This window comes from Crocodylus siamensis, chromosome 6 (assembly GCF_052110815.1).
Source record: "Crocodylus siamensis isolate JL-2025a chromosome 6, ASM5211081v1, whole genome shotgun sequence".
In the NCBI taxonomy this organism is placed as follows: domain Eukaryota; kingdom Metazoa; phylum Chordata; order Crocodylia; family Crocodylidae; genus Crocodylus; species Crocodylus siamensis.
Genome location: NC_143400.1, coordinates 85877754 through 85898379, shown reverse-complemented (window position 1 = coordinate 85898379; position 20626 = coordinate 85877754). Strand labels below are relative to the sequence as shown.

Genomic DNA, 20626 nt, shown 5'->3' with positions numbered 1-20626 from the left:
AACATTTCACAAGAATTAGAGAGAAATGTGTGAGAGTAAGGGGGGGGAAAAATTGCTGTGGTACACCTGCATTAAATGATATTTCAGACTGTTTTGTTACTGGCCCGCCATCTTCCAGTGCACAATGCTGCATTCACAGTGAACCTGAAAAACAGCAGGTTTCAAAGAATTGTAACATTTCCATAATGGGGAACACGGAGTATGGTCAGTATCTTGTTGGAAGAAAACTTTTGCATGATAATAATATTCAAGCTTTTTTCCTTCCACAGTCAGGAAATATCAGTGGAGGAGAATGGATGTCTTTGTAAAGTTTTCTTCTAAGTGGCTTAAGTCTAGCCAAATTTAAAAGCAATGCTCAATAAATCAGTGTTGCCTTGAATAAGTAGGGCAAGGACGATGACAAGAGAAGGGGCTGGTCTAAAAAAGAAGTTGTAAGAGCATCTGCATTTGAATTTGGTGAAACAGGTCAGAACAGATGGATTCATTTTTATAAAATAGCTATAATTTTCATTTGGATTCTGTTTTGAAGAAAATGCCAGACTAATCAAGACCCAGAATCAGTCTTTTCAGTCATGGAAGTGCTCATACAATCATTTATTTACTAAAAAATCCTGGGGGTATTTATGGGTAATCGCCTGCCGTGTCCTTTTGCCCCAGCACACAGTAAAGCTTTTTGAACATGCAAGTGTCCAAGTCTAAAAGTTAAGAGGGCATGTAATGTTTTTCAACGGAATGGAATTATGGACTTCCAAGATTTAAACTTAAATAGAATGAGGAAGACCTTCTGAATTCTTTAAAGCATTTGTTTTCAGTGGATGTTTACACACAGCTTTTGCTTCCTTTTTTTTTTTTTTTTTTAGCATGGATCTAACTAAAGGAAGCAATAATAAATTATTAATCTGAAAATCGCTAAGTGACAGTTCACAGAAGAAATTGTACACAGCTAATTGTATGCTTGGACGTAGCACAGGGGGAGACTGTTTCAGAATTCTTCTTTAATTAAAATGACATAGAATTACGGCGTACCAACTGTGAATGGTAATGGATGTTGGTAGTTCTGTTCTTTATCTGGAAAATAGTATTGCGGTTGTTAGAGAAGAATGGGTGGCTTTTATCTGAAACAAAAAATATTAACCATGTACCCCTGAGAAAAGCAAAGTTCAAGGTACAAAAAAGAGGTTCTTTTAATAAATTCAGCCCACATTATGCCTTTCTATGATTTTTTTGTGAATTTTATGCTTGAAAAGGTTACGGGCAGGCAGCATTGCAAATTACTCTTAATTTATCCACATGCCACATCAGATCAGACTAGTTAAAATATGTATTTTCTCCACAAAGACTTCCTGAAGAGCTCACCAGTGACTTTAAGGAAACCACTTCTAGAAATTAAAAGTAGTTCTCCCTTAGGGGCCCTGCCATAAGTTCAAATTAAAGCTGGGTAGAAACAAGCTATAAAGTTGATACACATTTTCAAGCACTGACTTCGTAGCTGGTTGGTCCTTTTTATAGCTGGATAGATGTGTTTATGGAGTGATTATTACTTTGCACATGTGGCCAGTGTACCTTTTATTGTGCAATTAACCAGTTTGTTGCATAATATATGTAATGTATGGCAGGGACCTAAGTCACAGGTTCTCATCCATTCCTGGAAACACCTTTACAGGCCTGGCATTCATGCAGAATCCCTATGAAGCTAATGTAAATACAGCACAAAACCTGTGCCTGCAGCTTTCTAACACAGAATGAAAGCCTTAATATGAAGGAAAAAAGGGAAACAAATGGAGATTGCTTCTGTCTTTAGAATTAATATCTTTAAAGTCAGCAAACAGGGTGGGGTGTTTTATCCAAATATAGGAATACTAAAAAATGTATCCACTTGGCACAGGGAAGCAATATAAGAGGTACAAATGGGTATTAATAACTAGAAATAATAGGATAAAATATAGATAACATAAAAGTAAACTGAAAAGCAAGGAACACTTCCTGCTTACAAGTTCAATTAGATTGTGAGCATTTGCCCAAGGAAGTGATGGAAAACCCACAGTTTGAGACTTTTAAAAGTTAAACCAGACAGAAAAATAAAAAATAATTTTTAAAGGGAGAAGATCCATCTTGGCACAAAGATGTCTAGAATAGTATTTTCCAAAGTCCCAGTGAAGGTAGTCAGTCAATTCCCACTGAACTGAGTACTTAACTCCTCTAGTACTTCACTTCCCATTCTATTTTGATAGATTTTTTTATATTTAATTTCTGAATCGATGTCCACCCATTGTGCCAGAGTACTGCAGTAGTCTCAGGGCATGTCTGTATGTGCACATTTAATGTGCATTAGCCCAATTTAGGGCACATTAAGGACATGTGTCTATATGTGCATACCTTAATGCACCCTAAAAATGGTGATTTAAGGCTATTTGAACCTAAATTTAAGGCTATTTGAGATGATTTAAGGCTATTCAAGCATAAAGCAGGTACCACATTTATACACAAATAGTTAAATCGCATTAGCGAACATGTAAACACGCTAATATGCATTAACGTGGTGCATGTCCATTGACCTGGGATGAACTTTAGTCCCGAGTCGGTCTACATACCCACGTTAATGCACATTAGCATGTTCATGTGTGGATGCGTGCCTAAATCGCCTTAATGCACATTAGGCTAATGCGCATTAAGTTTAGGCATGTGTAAAAGCACATGTATATATGCCCTCAGTAAAATGCATCATAGCAGAGCTGCTTTTCTTTACTGAATAGCAATGCTTGATCAGGAGGGTCAAAGTCCGTCTCAGTGTTGCAACTTCCGTGAAATCAGAAGGCGATTCAAAAAGAATCACAAGACGGAAGCAGCCTAGTGTAACTGTAGACTTCAATAGTCTCACCAGAACTGGAGGGATCCAATTTGTAACCCTTTCTCTGAGCAGCACTATCTCCTACAAGTTACTCTGTGAGAATAAGGCCTGAAGAGTTATTTATGCAGCATTTGCACCCAGAAATGTGCATTTATATGGATTTAATTTAGTTTCTAACCTGGTCTATTTAATTAAAAGTTGGGTCAAAAGAAAAAGAAATTTTTCATATTTCAAAGATGTACATGGGCCATCTCTGTTCAAAATCCCACCCTGACCACAATCCTTTTCCATCTTATTCATGCCCCAATTTGTTCTGGGTTCCACTTACTGTTATTCTCAAATCTGCCAACTTATTTACTACCTACATGGGATAATTATTTTATTTGACCTATGTAAATGCATTTTCTTCTTATAATTTCCATTGTCCTTCATACCCTATTCCTTCTTACTGCTTGGTATAACCACTTGTTTGGCCATAAAGCCAGAGAAACAATAATCTGCAGGGTATGATCAAATGGAAAAGGAAGAGATGATACTGAAAGCCAGTTTGGCACAAAAGCATCTCCTCCAGGATGGGGAAATCACAGGAAGTGCTTCTCCAAAGCTGCTAATAGCCGCCCGAAGTAGAAGGAGGTTAAAATCAGTGCCTCAACATTTCACCTTTATGACTGGTCACAGCATAAGGAAAGAAGGAACTTCAGTCATAAGTTCCACGAAGTTACATTTGTTCCATGAGTCTCAGAAATAATGTAATATAAAGCAATTCTGTAAAATTCTTGTTTTGATATTATGTAGATGTATCCATGTTAGGACCATAATACGTCCAGTTGTCTTTTGAACATGATGTGGCAGCACAGAAACAATCAGGAACCTTACTCCTGAACTGGCTGCTACAGAATCCACACGCCTCCTGTGCACCAAGGTTTTACATGAGGCCTGTTCCACTTATTCCAAAATCCTTTTCCTACAAGATTTTGTGGAGCCAAAACATACTACCCACCAATACCATGATTTTAACAGTTGAAAAGCTCCTTTGAAGATATTTATTGTCAGTCTAAATCTAAGGGACAGCATGACTATATCTATTGTTATTTTACTATAGCATAAGGTACTATTACTGCAAGTCCTGCTATGCAAACCTCCATTAAAATCACATCATTCAAGTGGGATGTAAAACTGAAGGCTTGACAACTGGAGATCATTACAGAGTCCACTGCACTTTTCTTAAGAGTGGGAGCATTTAATCTTAATGCTCTGGCCATTTCCATCTCCCTTCTCCTGTTCTTCAGTTCCTGTCAATCCGTTGGGTCATTTTGCAGTCTATTGTTAAGTGGTTGGCTGAACTTCCTTGAAAGGTAGCTTCATTTAAGAGGTGGATGGAATGATCACTATATAGCAATTCCTAAATTGGTAAAGTGCTTTGAGATCCTTCTGGATAAATGCAAGAGATATGAAGTAACACGAAATGAAAGCTGTAATTCTGACAGGCCTTTATAGGTAGCTAGAGAGGGGTCTAATTACCATGGGACATAAGCAGCCAAGTATGTGGTAATTTTAAACTACTAAAAGATGAAAATTAGTAATGCAAAAGCTGACAGTCCCTTCACTGTTCTAGCAATGCTTAGCAATGATATAATTGTAATGGAGCTAAAAAGAGCTGCTTACATTAAGGGTCTGTCAGAATTTGTACTATGGGTATTTTCTAGTATTAATAAAATTACTGTAAAAAATTCAGTGTAGGCTGAATTATGGCTTTCAGTCTGAGAAGAAAAATAGTCTTTGCAAAATTTAATTTGTAAATACAATGGGAATTTTTATCTTGAACCGCTGATGTTCATGAATTCCAAGACTGAGTGATCGTGTGGGCACAGACAATGTAGATGTCTCTGTTTATACCAGTCAATTACTCTTTGTCCTAAATTGCAACATTTGTGCTAGTCTAGTCAGGCAAGAACTCATGAGAAACTGTAATTATGCTAAATCACATGGTTACTTTGTACCTCAAACAAACGCGTGCAACTATTTGCCAGTCTCCAAAATTTGAAATGTTATGAGTTGTGGATACTTAAGAGATGGCGTCCTTCTTTGTGTGCTACTGTGGCAAGTAAAAACCAGTGAAAGGTTTGAGTTAGTGCCTCTCTTTTTTTATTTTTTAAAATGCAATGGGGATACGGCATCTCTCGAGTGAAGATCCTCAAAATTCTGGAATTTACTTCTTTTCTTGGTCTACTGACCTTCAGATCAGATCCCGAGGTACATTCTGTATCACTGGCAACATCTGAATCAAGACTAAATGTCCCTCTGATCCTGGCCAGAAAATACTTTCTAGTCCAAAAAGCAATTAATTTAGGATACAGGATACAGAAGGTTAGACGAGATCATCACAATAATCTGCAGAATAGGTGGTCTTTTTTGGTTTAATAATCTATGAACATACAGCAAAACCTACTACTTCCCCCCAGGCTTTAGAGAAAGTAATGGGAAAGAGCAGGGAAGTAGGGCTACAGACCATGACTTGGTGAAAAGTTTAATACCACGCTACACCACAGATGTGTTTAGTAGCCATGGTGCTTGGATTCTTAAAAATGGAGGCCATAAAAAGTATCTGAGCCAAACAGGTGAGTTAACCAAGGAGCATAAGGTATTTTTGACGGGAGAGTCCATTTGTAACCAAATCGTCCTGTTTATGCCCAAATTAGTACAACCAGGTCCTAGTCCTTGATGAAGACTTTAGATGTCGATAAGAATTGGTTATTGGTCCATTTTGTAAGATATAGTAATGTTTTTAAAAGGCTGTGCTTTCTTTCTTTTTTTTTTTTTTTAATTCATAAAACTGCCAAGGACTAGGATGAAAATACCAAAATAATTTACATTAAGCCAAGCCTTCTTTCCAGCTATGAAATACCAGTTTATTCACTTCCTGAGTCTTTTGTACTAGCTTTTTCTCTCCCATTTGTCCACAAAGGTGCAAATAAACCAATGTTATCTCCAGTGATGGCCAGACACAGTTGGCTTTATCACTATATCATTTATCCATGTGCAGGTTCTCAGTTCTTAGTGAAAGGCGTGCCAGCACCTCCAGGGAGAGACAAAACCTAACTATTTGAGGCAATAGATGCTGACCTGCTGGGAAACAAGAGAGAGTGACTCGGTAGACAATAAAGTCTAGGAAAGCAACGAGTTTTGTATAATGTTGACTTCGGCACACATTTACACTTATAATATTTCAAACTACCTTCATTTTTTAAACTGTAAGTTTGCAGTTCATTAGCTGGTAATGTGCCCTAGTGCCTTTCCGTCCCATGAAAACAAAAATGAAAAATGATCTAATTAAGGCTGGTCTAGTGCCGGGAGCACATACAAGAGATCCAATTTTGATTATTGAGCCTAGTCTTCATAGTTCCAGGACTGGCAAGGGCCTGGAAGATTGACCTTGGGTTAGAGACATTTAGTTGATGGAAGTAGGGATTACTAATCACTGTTACACAGTGAACTCTTCTAATCAGCATATGACATCAATTCACTCCACTGGGAGCATTCTCCAGTCCATTTAGGTGATGATGCAGGCTCTTTGTTGGGACAAGGCACAAGAGAAAGAAGAGAAATGGGAGCTCTGAGCTTCTAAGAAACATAGGCAAGGTTCTGCAGTCTTTAAAATACACTGGATTTAACATTGCGTGGCCACGTCCTACATGTAAACAGAACTACTTTGCCTTGGCTTTTCTTTACACGGCATTATTTTAATCTATATTTATGCTTGTCCCAAAACTTTCAGTGTTCAGGTCTCTGAAGATTTTTTTACTTGACTATAAGCTCTTTTATGGCAGATATTCTATATCAGGAGAAAGCTGGAAGGTTTGGCAGGTGATTTGTTACATAGGAATCTTGGCAGATTTTTCTGTGGAAAGATGAAAGAAGACAAGGAGGCAGCTATTTGGGTTCCTTTATTTGTCTCCCAAGTAAGTTTATCTTTCAAGTTGTGGCTTGTTTTCAGTCGTTTCTGCACAGCCTAAAATAGAGGACCCTCTTTCAGAGCAGCATAGGAATTAAAGATGGAAAAGAACTTTACACTTAAACCCATTCAATATAAAAAGGCCCGTGCTTGCCTTTTTATCCCTTGGCTACTATTTGTGAAAGGGTTCTTGGAAAATGATGCACTCATCTCATAATAATGTCCTGGAGCTTTTGGAACTAGGATATAAAGTTAAATGTGAGCTGGGCAACACAACGTGGCAGAGGATCACAAGGAGGCTGGACAATAACCATCTCATTAAACATAGAGAAGTATATACTGCTTAGGTGTTGCCAGGTAAGTTTTGGGGGGCAATTTAGCAGTACTGGCAAAGGTGCCAATAGGCAGAAGCTATTGGGATTTGATTATTATCTACATCCCTGCTACAAATTCATTCTCAGGAGAATTCGCAGAGTGCATTAAATCATACCATGTGAACCAAAGCACATCACGTGATGCATTTTTTTTTTCTCATCACAAAACAAAAAAGTTACTTGAAGGAAACTTCAAGGTCTTGCCAGCAAATTTCACCCTTTTTCTTTGGGCTGAGGAAAAGGAATATGGTAAAGCTAGTCTGCAAGTTAATAAAGATTGAAGCAAGAGCATGTAACCCCAAAACAGGTGAGGGAGTGATACAGAAAGTTTGGACACATTACCTTTTTTTCATCACAAATAAAGTGTGGGTTTAAGCTTAGAGTTATGAAACTCATAAAATGAATGGGCTAGATTGGCTGCTTTGCTTCCACTTGTTTCTAACATTACTTCTAGTCTGCAATATTAAACAAATCCAATATATGTAAGCTTATGTGATTAATATTGGAATCCATGAACAAAAATGATGTGCTTGATATTTACATGCTTTCGTGCACGTTTGTTAGTAGTATTTACCAATGTGTTTGTGAGCATAAGCCCAGAGCAAGCAGGCTTTTGTATCTATTTCTAATATAGAAAACATAACGGATAGATGCGTGAAGTTCAACTTAGCACCACTAAATCTTGGGTGATAAGCTGATCTCAACCAAATGAAAATATAACTTCCTGTTTTAGTGCTATGCTTCATCATATATAAGGGAGAGCTCTCTGGATTTATACCGTTTAACACAGTGATACAGAAGGAAAGGTGTTTGTACTTTTTGTACTTAAAATTCAGTTGCTTAAGAGACACTTTGTACAAGCTTTCTAACATTTTCCCTTTACAAAGACAATAGTTCATGTTTATCAAACTGATCAGTTAGTGAAAAAGAAACATCTTTGTATTTGGTGAAATACACAGGGTTAGAGAAAACATGCAAAAAGGTGTACAGAGAGACTTAAAAAGAGTGTTAGTTCAAATAGTATGGACAAAATTCAGTCAAAAGGTGGGATGTAACATATCAGAAGCTGATTTCAAGAAAACAAAAAACCCTCCTCTTTAAATATTGTTACTGTTTTATATCAAAACTTAGAACTTAACATTCTTTCTTTTAAAAAAATAGATATATGTAGATAAACAACAAGCAAGAAGACAAAACACATCAAAAATGGGAATTAAAAAAAACTCTTCAAAAGAAGACAAGAAGTCAAAAAAAGAGGGGAGAAAAAGATTTTCAGGGATCCTTGTCATGCAAATCAGTTTGGTGGCAAAAAAAATACCTTCATCTTCAGCACCGTCATTATCACCTAAATCATCTGTCTGTTTCTTTGTAAGGGGACCTAGGATTGAGAATGGAGAAAATGGAGGAAAAAAAGACAATTCAAGAATATACAAGACTGAGGAAAAAAGTCAATGTTAAATTCCCATAGATGTTTCAAGAAAAACATTTTGGGGGAAGGATGCACTCAGCTTAAAAGAATATCTATGATTTTTTTTAAACTTATAGCAAAATCTTTCCTGTAGGGTATGGCTGTTGGAAACATCTATTATGAAAGGCAAATAGTGCCCAATGTTTCATTTTTTTTTTTCAATCAAGAATAAAACAGCGTGTTTACGAAGAGCATACCCACCATAAACAAAAGGAACCAGAAGCAATATTCCATTGCTCAATTTACCTGTTTCTCTCAATTTAATCTGGTGGTGACAAAAATACCAAATTAGCTCTAATCCTTGACAAAATAATACTGCTGATAAATACCTTGGCAATTGGCTAAAGTATTTTTTGTGAGTGTGTAATGCTAAATAAAATTTCTGAATCTAACTATTTTAGCTCATGCTTTTCAATAGTAAGCAAAGTTTTAGCTTTAATTTTTCTTTGTCCAACTCATTCATTACATGCTAAATTTAAATACAACCATGGACTGAGTATTCTCTTGAAACCTATGACTACCTGCTGAGATATAAAGAAATAAGACCACCCAAAAGTGAACTAGAAACAGTGAAGTCCTGGCCCTACTGAACTCACTGGGATTGCTGCCATTGAATTCAGTAAGTCAATGATTTCAACAAGATACTCAGAAGTAACAGTTAAATTTTCAGCACAGGTAGGACAAGTAATATCCCACAATCAATTAATAATACTATGTGAATTAAGCTTCAATCCTATTCCAAGCAGAGCACAGATATTATTAACGCATTAGGAGATTCACAACACTTTGCAATCGGAAAAAATAGCTCTTCACTGTTAGCAGGTAATAAAAATATACATCAGAAGTAAAGTCAAAGGACATACTGAAAATATTTCCATATGTCAAATATTTTACACACTTAAGCATGAATAAAAGACAGTTGAAACTCAGCATTATCTTTCCTTTTATCAGAGCTCTTTCATTTCCATGACTTTCTGTAATTTGCATGCAAAAAAGCAATCTGTATAAATGCAGGACTCTAAAGTTAAAAAGGCAGCCAAGCACAGAGTAGAAAACAAGGATTTCTCATGCATAAAATAACAATAGGGAAAAAAACCCAAGGAAAAAAAAAAGATGAACGGTATGTGTCAATTTGTGCAGTAAATGTAGGCAAGAAGCATGCATTAACTCCAAGCACCTTGCACAATGAGGTAGTGTTAAAACATTTGTATTTAAAGAACTCTCTCCACTTCTCTCATATTACAAGATATTAGTAATTCAACATTAAACCTGCAGTCTGTGAAAGGAATACTAGGTTTCTGAATGCTACTTAAGGGGAAAAAAAGAAATCAGGAACTGCTGTTTGTATTGCACTAGGTGCATGCGTTTGAGAAACGTAAATAGCCCTTAGACACCAGGAGATTTTAGTTGTGAATTTTAGGAACTGGACCATGTCACTGAAAACCACAGGCGAATATCTTAACTAAAGCATCGGTCATGAATACGGTTTCAAGCTCATTCTAAATACAGAACACTAGAATTATACATCATAAATTAAACACAGGAACGTTACAATTACAGCTGCAAGCAATCATTCTGTTTGAAACCGAATCTTGGTGAATGCAGTAGCTTCTGCTATTTGGAAACTCTCACTGTAATATTTGCAAAATATGACATCTATGTAATGTGACCCTATCTGAATGCAGGCAGCACCCTAATGATTTGCTGTAACCATTCTCACACTATAGCTACTGTACTTCTCAAAAGCCAAAACCACTATGTATAGCTGGGAAACTGGCAATGATTCCTGTAATGGCATCATGTTTTCAGCACAGCACACAGGGAAGAATGAACTCCTATTACCAACTCTAAGACAGATGCACGTAGCAACCAGCCATGGTATGTTATAGTTTAAACTAGGTATTCTGTTTTAAGGGCTACTTGAAAATTAAGTTTAAAAAAAAGATCCAAAGGATAATTCAGTGGCATCTGTAAAGGCATGTTTATCACGTATTTTTCTGCATAAACCGCATAAGTTCTCTCCTGGCCAGAAAACCCAGACCTTGAAAGTTCCATTTCAAATAGGTGGATGTCCAGTCCTTGATTTTAAGGGATGTCTTTTATATGGTACCTTGTGCTTCATGCCATGCATCGAGCCACATAGCCCTGCATCTTAACAGCATCCACACTATAGTACCAATGTATTGTGACTGATATCTTTAAACAGTAGCTGAGCACCTCATGTCCCTTGCTCGTTGAGCCCAGATACAACACACAGAGACTGCATTAACATTTGCTGGAAGTATTAGTGGAACCACCCAAATGCTATTCAGCCTAGCATCGATTAACCACTACTCACTTTACCCACAAGCCCTGAAATCCCAGTTTTACACAGAGGCTCTCTCTAGTTTAGAAGAAATGGATTCAAAACTTACCACTCTCCAAGCCTGGGAAATTTATCCCCAAGCACACCACTGTCCTCTTCCCCTTGGAAATGGAATATTAGCATGCCCAGACCCCACTCCACCACACAGTGAGCTGCAACAACCAAGTCAGCTAAGGCCTGCTTGAAGCAGCAAATGCCTATGCTTTGGACAGACTTTCTGTGGCTGAGCACATGAGCAGGCATAACAAATATATCGGTATCAAAGGAGATGGGCGTAAGCTATTAAAGTGCAGTTTTAATGTCTGCATGATTCTCTAGTGACGCAAGCATAGCAAAATGGCTCCAGGTGTAATCCTGCTTCATTCAGTTAGGGTGATTTAGTTACCTTGTATTGCTACAAGATCATGCATATGTAACAGTTTATAACAGATGACAGGCACCCCCCAGCAGCAGCTCCCCTTCCCTTTTCCAGCACCTAAAAGTATGCTTGTCCATACCCTGAGGGTCTTCTTCCTAGGGTCAGTGTGCTGTCCTGATGATTGAAATCTAGGTCATGTTAACAGAATGAAGAGAGGGCCTCTGTGATCATCTGAAAACTAAGCAAAACATTACTTTTTTTTTTTTTCTTTTTTTGCAAGTGTACTATGCAACTTCATTAACAACTGTAAAATACTCTGCAGCCCTCAGCGCAGTGGCTCTGAATATTTTTAGAATCAATGCCGCCTTCCCTAGCTTTACAGGGTTCAGTGGCATCCCAAAACAAATGTATTTCTTAGTGCTCACCTTCTTGCATCCTGTGGCACCCTTGATCTTAAGAGTGGGTGGCAACCCTGAGAGCATGGCAGGGAGTGCTGCAAGGTGCTCAGTGGGGGAGAATGAGGAAGCCTGGAGGTGGGACATTAGCATCCTGAAGGAGGCAGCTGGCCGTGCAGGAGGAAGAAAGGGGCAACGGTGGCTGTAGACACAGAGGCTGCCGCCAAGTGAAGGCAGGGGGGCAGGGCCCTGTTGTGCCACACATTTTCTGCTCTCTGCCCCCATCCTGCCCGCCCCATCTGTACCCAAGAGGATGAACACAGCCATTAAGGCTTTGACTTATGGCCCTTACTGCTAGCTTGGAAGCACAAGAAGACTAAGCCAGGCTGAAAAAAAGAACGGCCCATGTCTGCCCACCCACACATAGCAGAGTGCAGGTGCTGCCAGAGGGCGCGCTTTTCAATCCAGCTACTTCCCTGCTCCTGGAGCCGGTGGAAGGGACTGCCTGTCCACCGCATGCTGGCGTGGACACAGGGCTCCCGAGGCATGGAGGAGCCACTGCTTACTTCCTCACACGGAGGCTGGGTGCCACGGCACCCTTCAAAGGATCTCGCAACGCCACAGGCTGCTGCAGCATCCTGGTTGAGAATCGCTGCCTTGCACGAGAGCTGTACTGAACTACTATTGCTCCCAAAGCTGTCTAAACTCATTAAAAGCTGGGAGAAGAGTAGTATGGTCTTGAGATATTAAGCAGCAGCAGCAGACTGGCTAAATTTGGCAGTCTAAAGCACTTACAAGCTCCCTGAGGGGACTTACAGGGGGGCAGCCAAGGGGAAAGCCTTTTGAAGTCACCACATCAGGTATACAGAGGCTGTAGGTTGGCATTCCTCTGCTCCAGCAGGATTTCTCCTTCTTATACAGTAAGCAATGCTTCCTGCATCCTTATTCTCAGGATAATACACTCCACTAACTAATATTAGTGCTGTCTGCCTACGAGGGGAAGAGCATAAATAAAGGCTGAATCCTTCAGTCATTACGCCAGAAAACCTCCACTGAATTCAATGAGTTCAGCCTTGGTTGTAAAGAAGTGAACCGTTATAGAAGAGTGGGAGACAGCAATACCCTTCCTATACAAACATTTGGAGCCAGTTTAGAAATGTATGCTGGAGATATAATTTGCAATTACAAGCTGCAGGTTTCAATCAATAATCTACGGGGAAAAATACGATTTTTATTAAAACAATATTCTTGAACAGAAAGATTTCTGTAGCCCTACTGATAATAAATTCTATAGGGTTTTCCCATCTGGGAAAGAACTGGGTTTGATATTTTATCTTCTGTTCAGATGCCAGAAACTAATTAACCAAAATCATTAAAATGGTGGCAGGATATAGTGCACTAACAAGCAAAAAATAAAACTTGGAAACTTTCCAAGATTGCTCCTTACATTGAGAGATTCCAAAAAAACCTGCAATGAGACTTTAGCCCATTCTTTCTGTGTGCCCCCAGTGAACAGCCACTAGTTTCTCTTATACTTTAACTGCTTAGGGAAAGAAAAAAAAAAAATCTTTTCCCCATGTTTATAAAACACTTTGAACAGAAATAGTACCTCATTGGGCTGGTCCAGACTTTAAGCAGAATTTTCTGCTTCTTTTCAATGCAATAAATATTGAATATCAGCAGAGCAAGCAGATATCTCAAATGCTGATGCAAGGGTGATTTATGTTAACAAGAGATTCTACAGGTCTAGCCTCTCATTGTTGCATACACATAATTCTCATTAATGTTAATGGGAAAGTAGACCCCTATGTCAGTTGAAAAGGGAGAAAAAGTGATTACGACATTTTGTGTCTCATCAAGGCAATGAATAGTCTTACTGCAAAGACAAAAGGAATACTGTGGGTAAGAGGAACTCATAATGAACTCTTAACTCATTTAATGCCAGAAGTGTCCTACTTACATTGCTTGAAAGCATAATTCAAACACTTTAATTTTAACACAACTGATATTAAGGTATACACTACATTTTAACATCTCTAACTGCCCACCCTATGTGTACAATGGAATTCTCTTTTTAAAAGGAATAAAAATATCAGCGTTTCTGTGCAGTTAACCGAAGAATAATTATGTGCTCTGAAATAATTAAAGTTCAACCATGTTAATACTGCTTTTTATCATTCCCTTTGATGTAGGACTAATGTACTTTAGCTCCCAAATACATTAAAGTGGATTATAAATTCCCTCTTTATGGTCTAAATTCCGTAAAAGTTAGCTGTGGTCTTTTGCATCACACATGCAGTGTTCATGCTTTCCACATGAATACAGTACCCGCTTCTGGCCTGGCAACCTTATTCATCAAAATTCACACTACAAAACTGAAACCATTTTGTAGAACAACAGGATCATCTCTTCAGCTGAACTCAATGAGCTTTTTCTGATTTGCACTAGATGTTGGCCAAAATATACTATTTTACCAACGATAAGGAAGAGGAAAGAAAGGTTCTTGCTACAGTTTTAAGTAACCTCAAGATGAAGTTACAGTCATTTTAAGCCTAAGTTCAAGTAATTTTAAGCCATTACACTAGAGAGAGGTCTTTGACTGTATGATATTTCAATCGCCTGTCCACGGGCAGGAAAAGGTGCAAGATTGAAATCAACTCTTGATGCAATACAGGGGGGGTCACCATGGTTTACTAAATGGATTACAATGGTTTGAAATTCGGGTTCATGATATTTTGGCATGCACCTGTCAATTATTATTATATATTTACTTTTTATTTAAATAAGCATCCATCCAACTACTACGCTGCCTTCTTCACTAGAACAGGATTTTTAACTTGGGCTTTATAGTTCAACAAAGTAAAAAGAAATTTAAAAAAAAACAACCCTTTTTAAGTACTACCATCAAAAGTCATAACGTAATATTCACTCCTTTGTTAACTCAGATATCATTTTCATGCAACTTGGACTCCAACTAAACTACGGAGTTGAATTATCACAATCAGGCAGATGCTAGCTGCATCAAAATATCATTTGGTACTTTTTCATGAGTTTAATCATTTAAAAAATGAATTATGAGTATTATCAACCTCCTAGACCTTGATATTCCACTACATTGATATGTTAAAAAATGGATTCACTTTTTTTAGAAAAAAATCTATATATATTTAATGATAAATTGGAAAGATACCTCATAATGGTCATTTGCAGAATAATTCTATAAAATCACCATTGCTCATTAAAATCTGAGGAAGCAAAAAAATAAATAAATAAATCAGGAAAAGTAAACCAGAATTCCCTTTGAAAGAGATTTTCAAAGGCATGAATGGCATTTGGGTATAACTCAAGAGTCATCTTACATGGAAAAAATCCTGCTCAATTTTGACCTGGAATATCCTATCAGTCTTCAGCACCACATACAAAGCAAAATTATTTTGTATTTTTTCCTCAAGCATTGCTTGTTTTTGTCAGCCAGTAGTCCCTTACATTACTGGCCCCTTTCCCTTTCACTTCTCTTGCAAACTGTTTTTTTGTTTATTGTAATGATTTTTTTTTTAAGTAACATTATTCACATGCGTTACTTCTTTCTAAGCCCAGCAAGACTCATTTGTCAGCTCTTGTCTTTTCCAAATCTCTCTCATCCTCACTACTATGCTAATGGCAGAGCAGGGCAGGGTAACACTTTATAGACTAACTTCTTCAGAAAGGATAGGGCTTTCATAGGCTACAGCCTACTCCATGAAATGCTATAAAAGCTCATGTCTCTTTGAATGAGTTGGTCTGTATGGTACAACCCTGCCCTGCTTTCTGCCTAACTTCAGACAAAGACAGCTAACTATTTCTTTCTACTATTTAAATGAGTTTCAGACGTACACTTGTCCATACCCTATGCCCATGTAACCATTTCCTATGCCATCTTCCTTGATTCCCCATGTACAAAAGGAAGAAACTTTCTAACCATGTCCATTAGGTGTCCTCCCCCTGCCCAGCCCATACATACAAGCCATTACTAAAAAACACATGTTTCTGTCCAATCTTGATAAGAAATTATATATAGATTTCTATTGAAGAAAGTGTTATTTTACATATCCTCTCTTCATATGTTAACATAACTGAATATTTATTGCTCTCCTTCCCGAGTCTGTCTGTTTTTCTCTCTTCAGTCTGAGCGCACTTAACAGCAAGAAATGCAACTGTTCCTCTGTTTAGATAGCGCCCTCCCGCTCTGAAGGGCCAAATACACAGAATAAAAGCAACAAGACAAACTGCCGAGTTGCACGCTTTTTGTGGGCAATTTTTCCACAATCTCCCCCCTATTATGTCATCTTTTTTCACACACACAACCTGACTTTGTTTAAATATCCATTTCCAAAAATTTCCTTCATGAGCAGGCTGTAGATATAGATGTGGCCACTATTCTATTCTTACGTAAAACTGGGAAAAGGAAAAAAACCCAAGAATATTCTTAGATCGTTACTCCTAAATTCCCTTTCCGGGTCTAACCCTCCATTTCCACAGAATCTACTTTGGCCTCAAAGGACCCCTATGGAGTGTATTTTTTGCTAAGATGTGGTCTTCTAGTTCACAGGGGTGAATTGTACGCCACAAACTTTGTATACACATTTGTGCAATAAACACGGCCACGCGTTTCAGTCGTGTCACCTCTTATTTCATGATCAGTGATGGCAATCAAGCACCACAGGTAGGGATGCCACTTGTTCAGATTTTCACCTACAAGTGGCTATGAGTATAAACTGCACCCATTAAAGGGAAGCCATTCTTTCTAATAATTGGTGTACAAATGCTTACCCTTTGTGATACAAAGTACCTCAAAGCTACTCAGCGCTGCATCTCATATATTAATCCGTTGCTGTGTTGTTATAAAGGATAGAGTAATCCTGTAACCTTTACTTGCATGAATAGTCGCACTTGAATCATCGAGTAAGACCCTGATCACCGTTACACAAGTGTATACCCATCGGGACGTCATTACTACATTCCAGATATACACACATGTAAATAGCAGAACCTTGCACGGTGGCACCATTTGCTTGATGACAGTTTGCAAATGCCAATTCTAAAGATGGAATACAGAATTGTATTTTATTTAGCTATAATAGTAAAGCTCTGTGATGGTGGACCTTGCCTCTCTGTATCCTTTTATAATCTCCCAAAGAGCTGTAAAGACTTTCCCGCCTGCCACGTCTTGGATGTTATTATAATTGTTCTGCTTTATGATGTCACTTGTTGGGAGGGTTGTTATATATATTTGTTGTTTTATTTTGCTCTTTGGGTGTCTCTATTAGGAATCCCGGTATTATAGAGGAAAACGTCACCTCGATTATTCCCACATACTCACTGATATATATATTCACAATCAGATGCAGACTAACACTTGTCTTTATCTTTATTCTTTATAGCACTATACAAACTTTCGTTATCTTTAAACAGAAGTGGTCCTTTTTTTTTTTTTTTTTTAAACAATTACATCAACTTTGTAATTCTATCTACATACTGTTCTTATTTAACCTTTATCAGTTTGGTTGGACTGAACTTGGTGTTAATAAACGAAGTCCCTTCCCTTTAACTCTGGTTTGTCCGTTTCTTTTTTTTTCTTTTTCTTTTTTTTTTTTTTTAAAAAAGAGCAGGCTTTTCTCTTCAAGCCTTGTTATTTCTCTCTCTTTCCTTTTGCTGTCCTGAGTGTGTACCTTTCATCTGGTGCGTGCCTGAAGCCTTGAATCCTTGTGGTCAGCACTCAGTCGTTTTCACTAAGCTTGTGGGAGCGAGTCAATTCACTCTTCTCTTTTCTATTTGTTTACTCTTCGGCACGGCCGCGTCTCCGGTGCCTCTTCAGGGATCCGCCCCTCTTTCTCAGAGCTCCGCTCTCTCCAGCGGCGAGAAAAATCCTGAGGTAAGTGTCTTATCTCCTGGAGATCTTCTTTCTCCCTCACTTTCTCCTTCAGACGTTCTTTCTTTCTTCTCCCTTTCTTAGACTCCCTTCTCCTCTTTCTTTTTTTTTTCCCCCCGGAGCTTCTATCCTAATATGGTAATAGCTCCGGAAGCGGCGTTCTCCAGCTCTTTTTGCCACATCGCTATTTACTCTTTCACAAGCTCCTTTTTTAATAGGAATGTGCTATAAATCCTCACAGGATCATAATTAAACTATATATCATTATAACTATCCCAACTTTGTTTTATACCAATGGCTTTCAACCATTCTGGACTCAAGACATGCCTCCATAACTTTTTTTGAATGGAGCAGCACCCTATTAAAAAAATTAAATTTATTCATTACAGTGTTTCCCACCCTGCAGAGGAGCTAGGCTATGGAGGCAAGGCAGCAGCCAGGCAGGGAGGATTGTGAATCTGCACTTATCTCCTCACACCCGATTATCACTTCATACCTCAGGGCACCCTCCAAAAGATCTCCCAGCACCCCAGGATACCTCAGCACCCCAGCTGAGAATCACTGCTTTCTACATGGTGGCGGGGAGGGAGTTCTGAAATCTCCTTAAAAAAAACAAGCAACACAACACACTTTCATCTATGGCTTTGGTGCAAATGATGGAAGAAACTTCCTAAGCATGTCCATTAGGTGTCCTCCCCCTGCCCAGCCCATACATACAAGCCATTACTAAAAAACACATTTTTCTGTCCACTCTCTCTAAGAAATTTTATATAGATTTCTATTGAAGCAAGTTTTTTGTTTTTTTTTTTGTTTTTTTGTTTTTTTTACATATCCTCTCTTCATATGTTAACATAACTGAATAAGACTTGTCCCCAATATCTAAGCAAGCATTCTCTAAGTGAGACATACAGCAGGGCATTCTACCATAGTTAGGAGTGGCAGGTATTAAACTGGCTGCAGTGCTGCAACCAATCACATACTCAGCAGCATGACGTGGCCAGAATTCATTCAGGTTTTCTTCTAAGAGCCAAAAGATCCTGCACTTTTACAACACAGGGTTTACATCGCTAGCCAAAGCAACATTTAAATAAGGGTCCAATCCTGCCATACTTGGGCTTTAAAGTTCCATTGATTTTGAGGGAACTATTTCTCTAAGTAAAATTACTTATCTGCCCAAGCGTCTACAGGATCAAGCAATTATGTCACAAACATCCAATAAAAATTCCATGGATTGTGAAGAGACTCATAAATGTGTCAAGAGAACCAAATAAACCTTTTTATGTATCCGTGACTACTGTGTCCTTGTATTAACTGAGGTAACTACCAATCCTTTTTATATTCAAGGTATTAAAGTTCACTAAATGTACAGAAGTGACGAAAAGAACTGATTATCTGGCAATAACTCTCACCCAAGAGCACTGGAAAACAAATGCACCTGTTGCAACTTCCTATTCATTTTGGTTTCCCTCACATACGCCATACACCAGTGGAAGGGCAAAAAAATAGCAGCCAATGGAGGGAGCCCCCCGCCCCTCCAAGCTTGACTGACATTGTGTGACATGTGGAGTGCAACAGGCACTGGGGATACGGTAGAAGTGCAAGCAGTGTTGTCCCTCCCATGAACAGTCCATGGATTGGGAAAGAAACTTTAAAAATGTAACAGGGCAGACATGGAGAGGACATGAAGGAACCAAACCCAATGCAACTAAAAACAAAAAAAGGATAAGGTTAAAATGAAGACACAAAACCTGAAAAAACAGGAAATACACAATTACAGAGGGTATGCCAGCCTCTGAACTGGAGCTTTCATTTCATAGCTTTCTTGTCGTAACTCAGTATTACTATATATTGCTTCTACATATTCTAGAAAATAAAATTTGAGTAATAAGCCATAAGACAGTTATTGTTTCCATAATAGTTGGCTGTACAGAACTTATCTAATTGAAGCCACCTGATTTTAATATCACTTTAGTCCATGTAATTTAAAATGTAACTTAATAATCCACATTGTTTTACCAATATGCATATTCCAGCATGGCATACCATTATAATGAATTTTATTTTATACAGTCTTGCACTGTCAACTAAAACTAAAGTGCATGAAATAATTCTCTATATTCACTGGTAATGACTAAGCCCCAGATCTTAGAAAGCTTTATGCATATGTTTATCTGTAAATGTGTGAGTAGTCTCTCAAGGTTCTTTGGGTAAATGTGATATCTTTTATTAAACCAACTAAATGGTTGGGAAAATTGTTCTTTGCAAGCTTTCAGGCACAAACACCTTTCTTCAGGCATAGGGAGAGTCTGCTGGTGTTTTGTATTCTCCTGGATGGAATAGAAGCCAATATGCAAGCTTGAGGTCTGTGAAAATGCAAATGCAGGGCAGCAAGAAAGAGAGGCAATGGGAGACAATAGATGAGAGACAGGTAGTTGTGGGAGGAAAGAGGAGGAAATGTGGACCTGTACTAGGGACAGACATTACACAAACTGGTTTCAGTGATCAAAAACTGGCTTAAACCTATAACAGAACATAAGTTCAATGCACATAAACCAGTTTCAAAATGGCTGAAACTGTTTTAAGATAAACCTGGTTGAATGTAGTATCAAAATTAACTGGTTTGGGTCCAACCGGTTTATGCAATGTCTGTCCCAAACCCCTTCCTGGTTTAAGTTAAACCAGACTCCCTTAGCACCCCAAATGCTTTGCAGCCCTGGGCTGGGCTGGGCGATCTGCTCCAGAGAACAGGGCTCGCCCCACCTCTCTGCTCCCTAGCTAGAGCTCCAGCAGAGACTGCAGGCACAGCAGAGTCTGCCTGGCTTCCCCCTGCCCACTTCCCCTTCCTCTGCCCTCGCTGATCGAGCAGGGATCCCCCTTTCCCTCCTTCCCATCTCCCACAGCATGGAACCCAGCCACATGGACCCTAGGCATGTGGTGTGCTAGCTAATGTTGAGATGC

At 38.5% G+C, this 20626-nt stretch overlaps 1 protein-coding gene across 8 annotated transcripts in view; it reads right to left on the bottom strand.

Moving 5' to 3' along the window:
* NLGN1 (neuroligin 1) overlaps positions 1-20626 on the bottom strand; it is a 623398-nt gene that overhangs the window by 312590 nt on the left and 290182 nt on the right. For 6 of the 8 annotated variants that reach the window (XM_090056034.1, XM_090056033.1, XM_090056036.1 and 3 more), the window contains one exon: positions 8493-8552. The exons of the other annotated variants lie outside the window; for them this stretch is intronic. In XM_090056034.1, coding sequence (XP_089912160.1) covers positions 8493-8552 — 60 coding nt within the window. The remainder of the gene's footprint in view (positions 1-8492; positions 8553-20626) is intronic. 8 annotated transcript variants of the gene reach the window in all.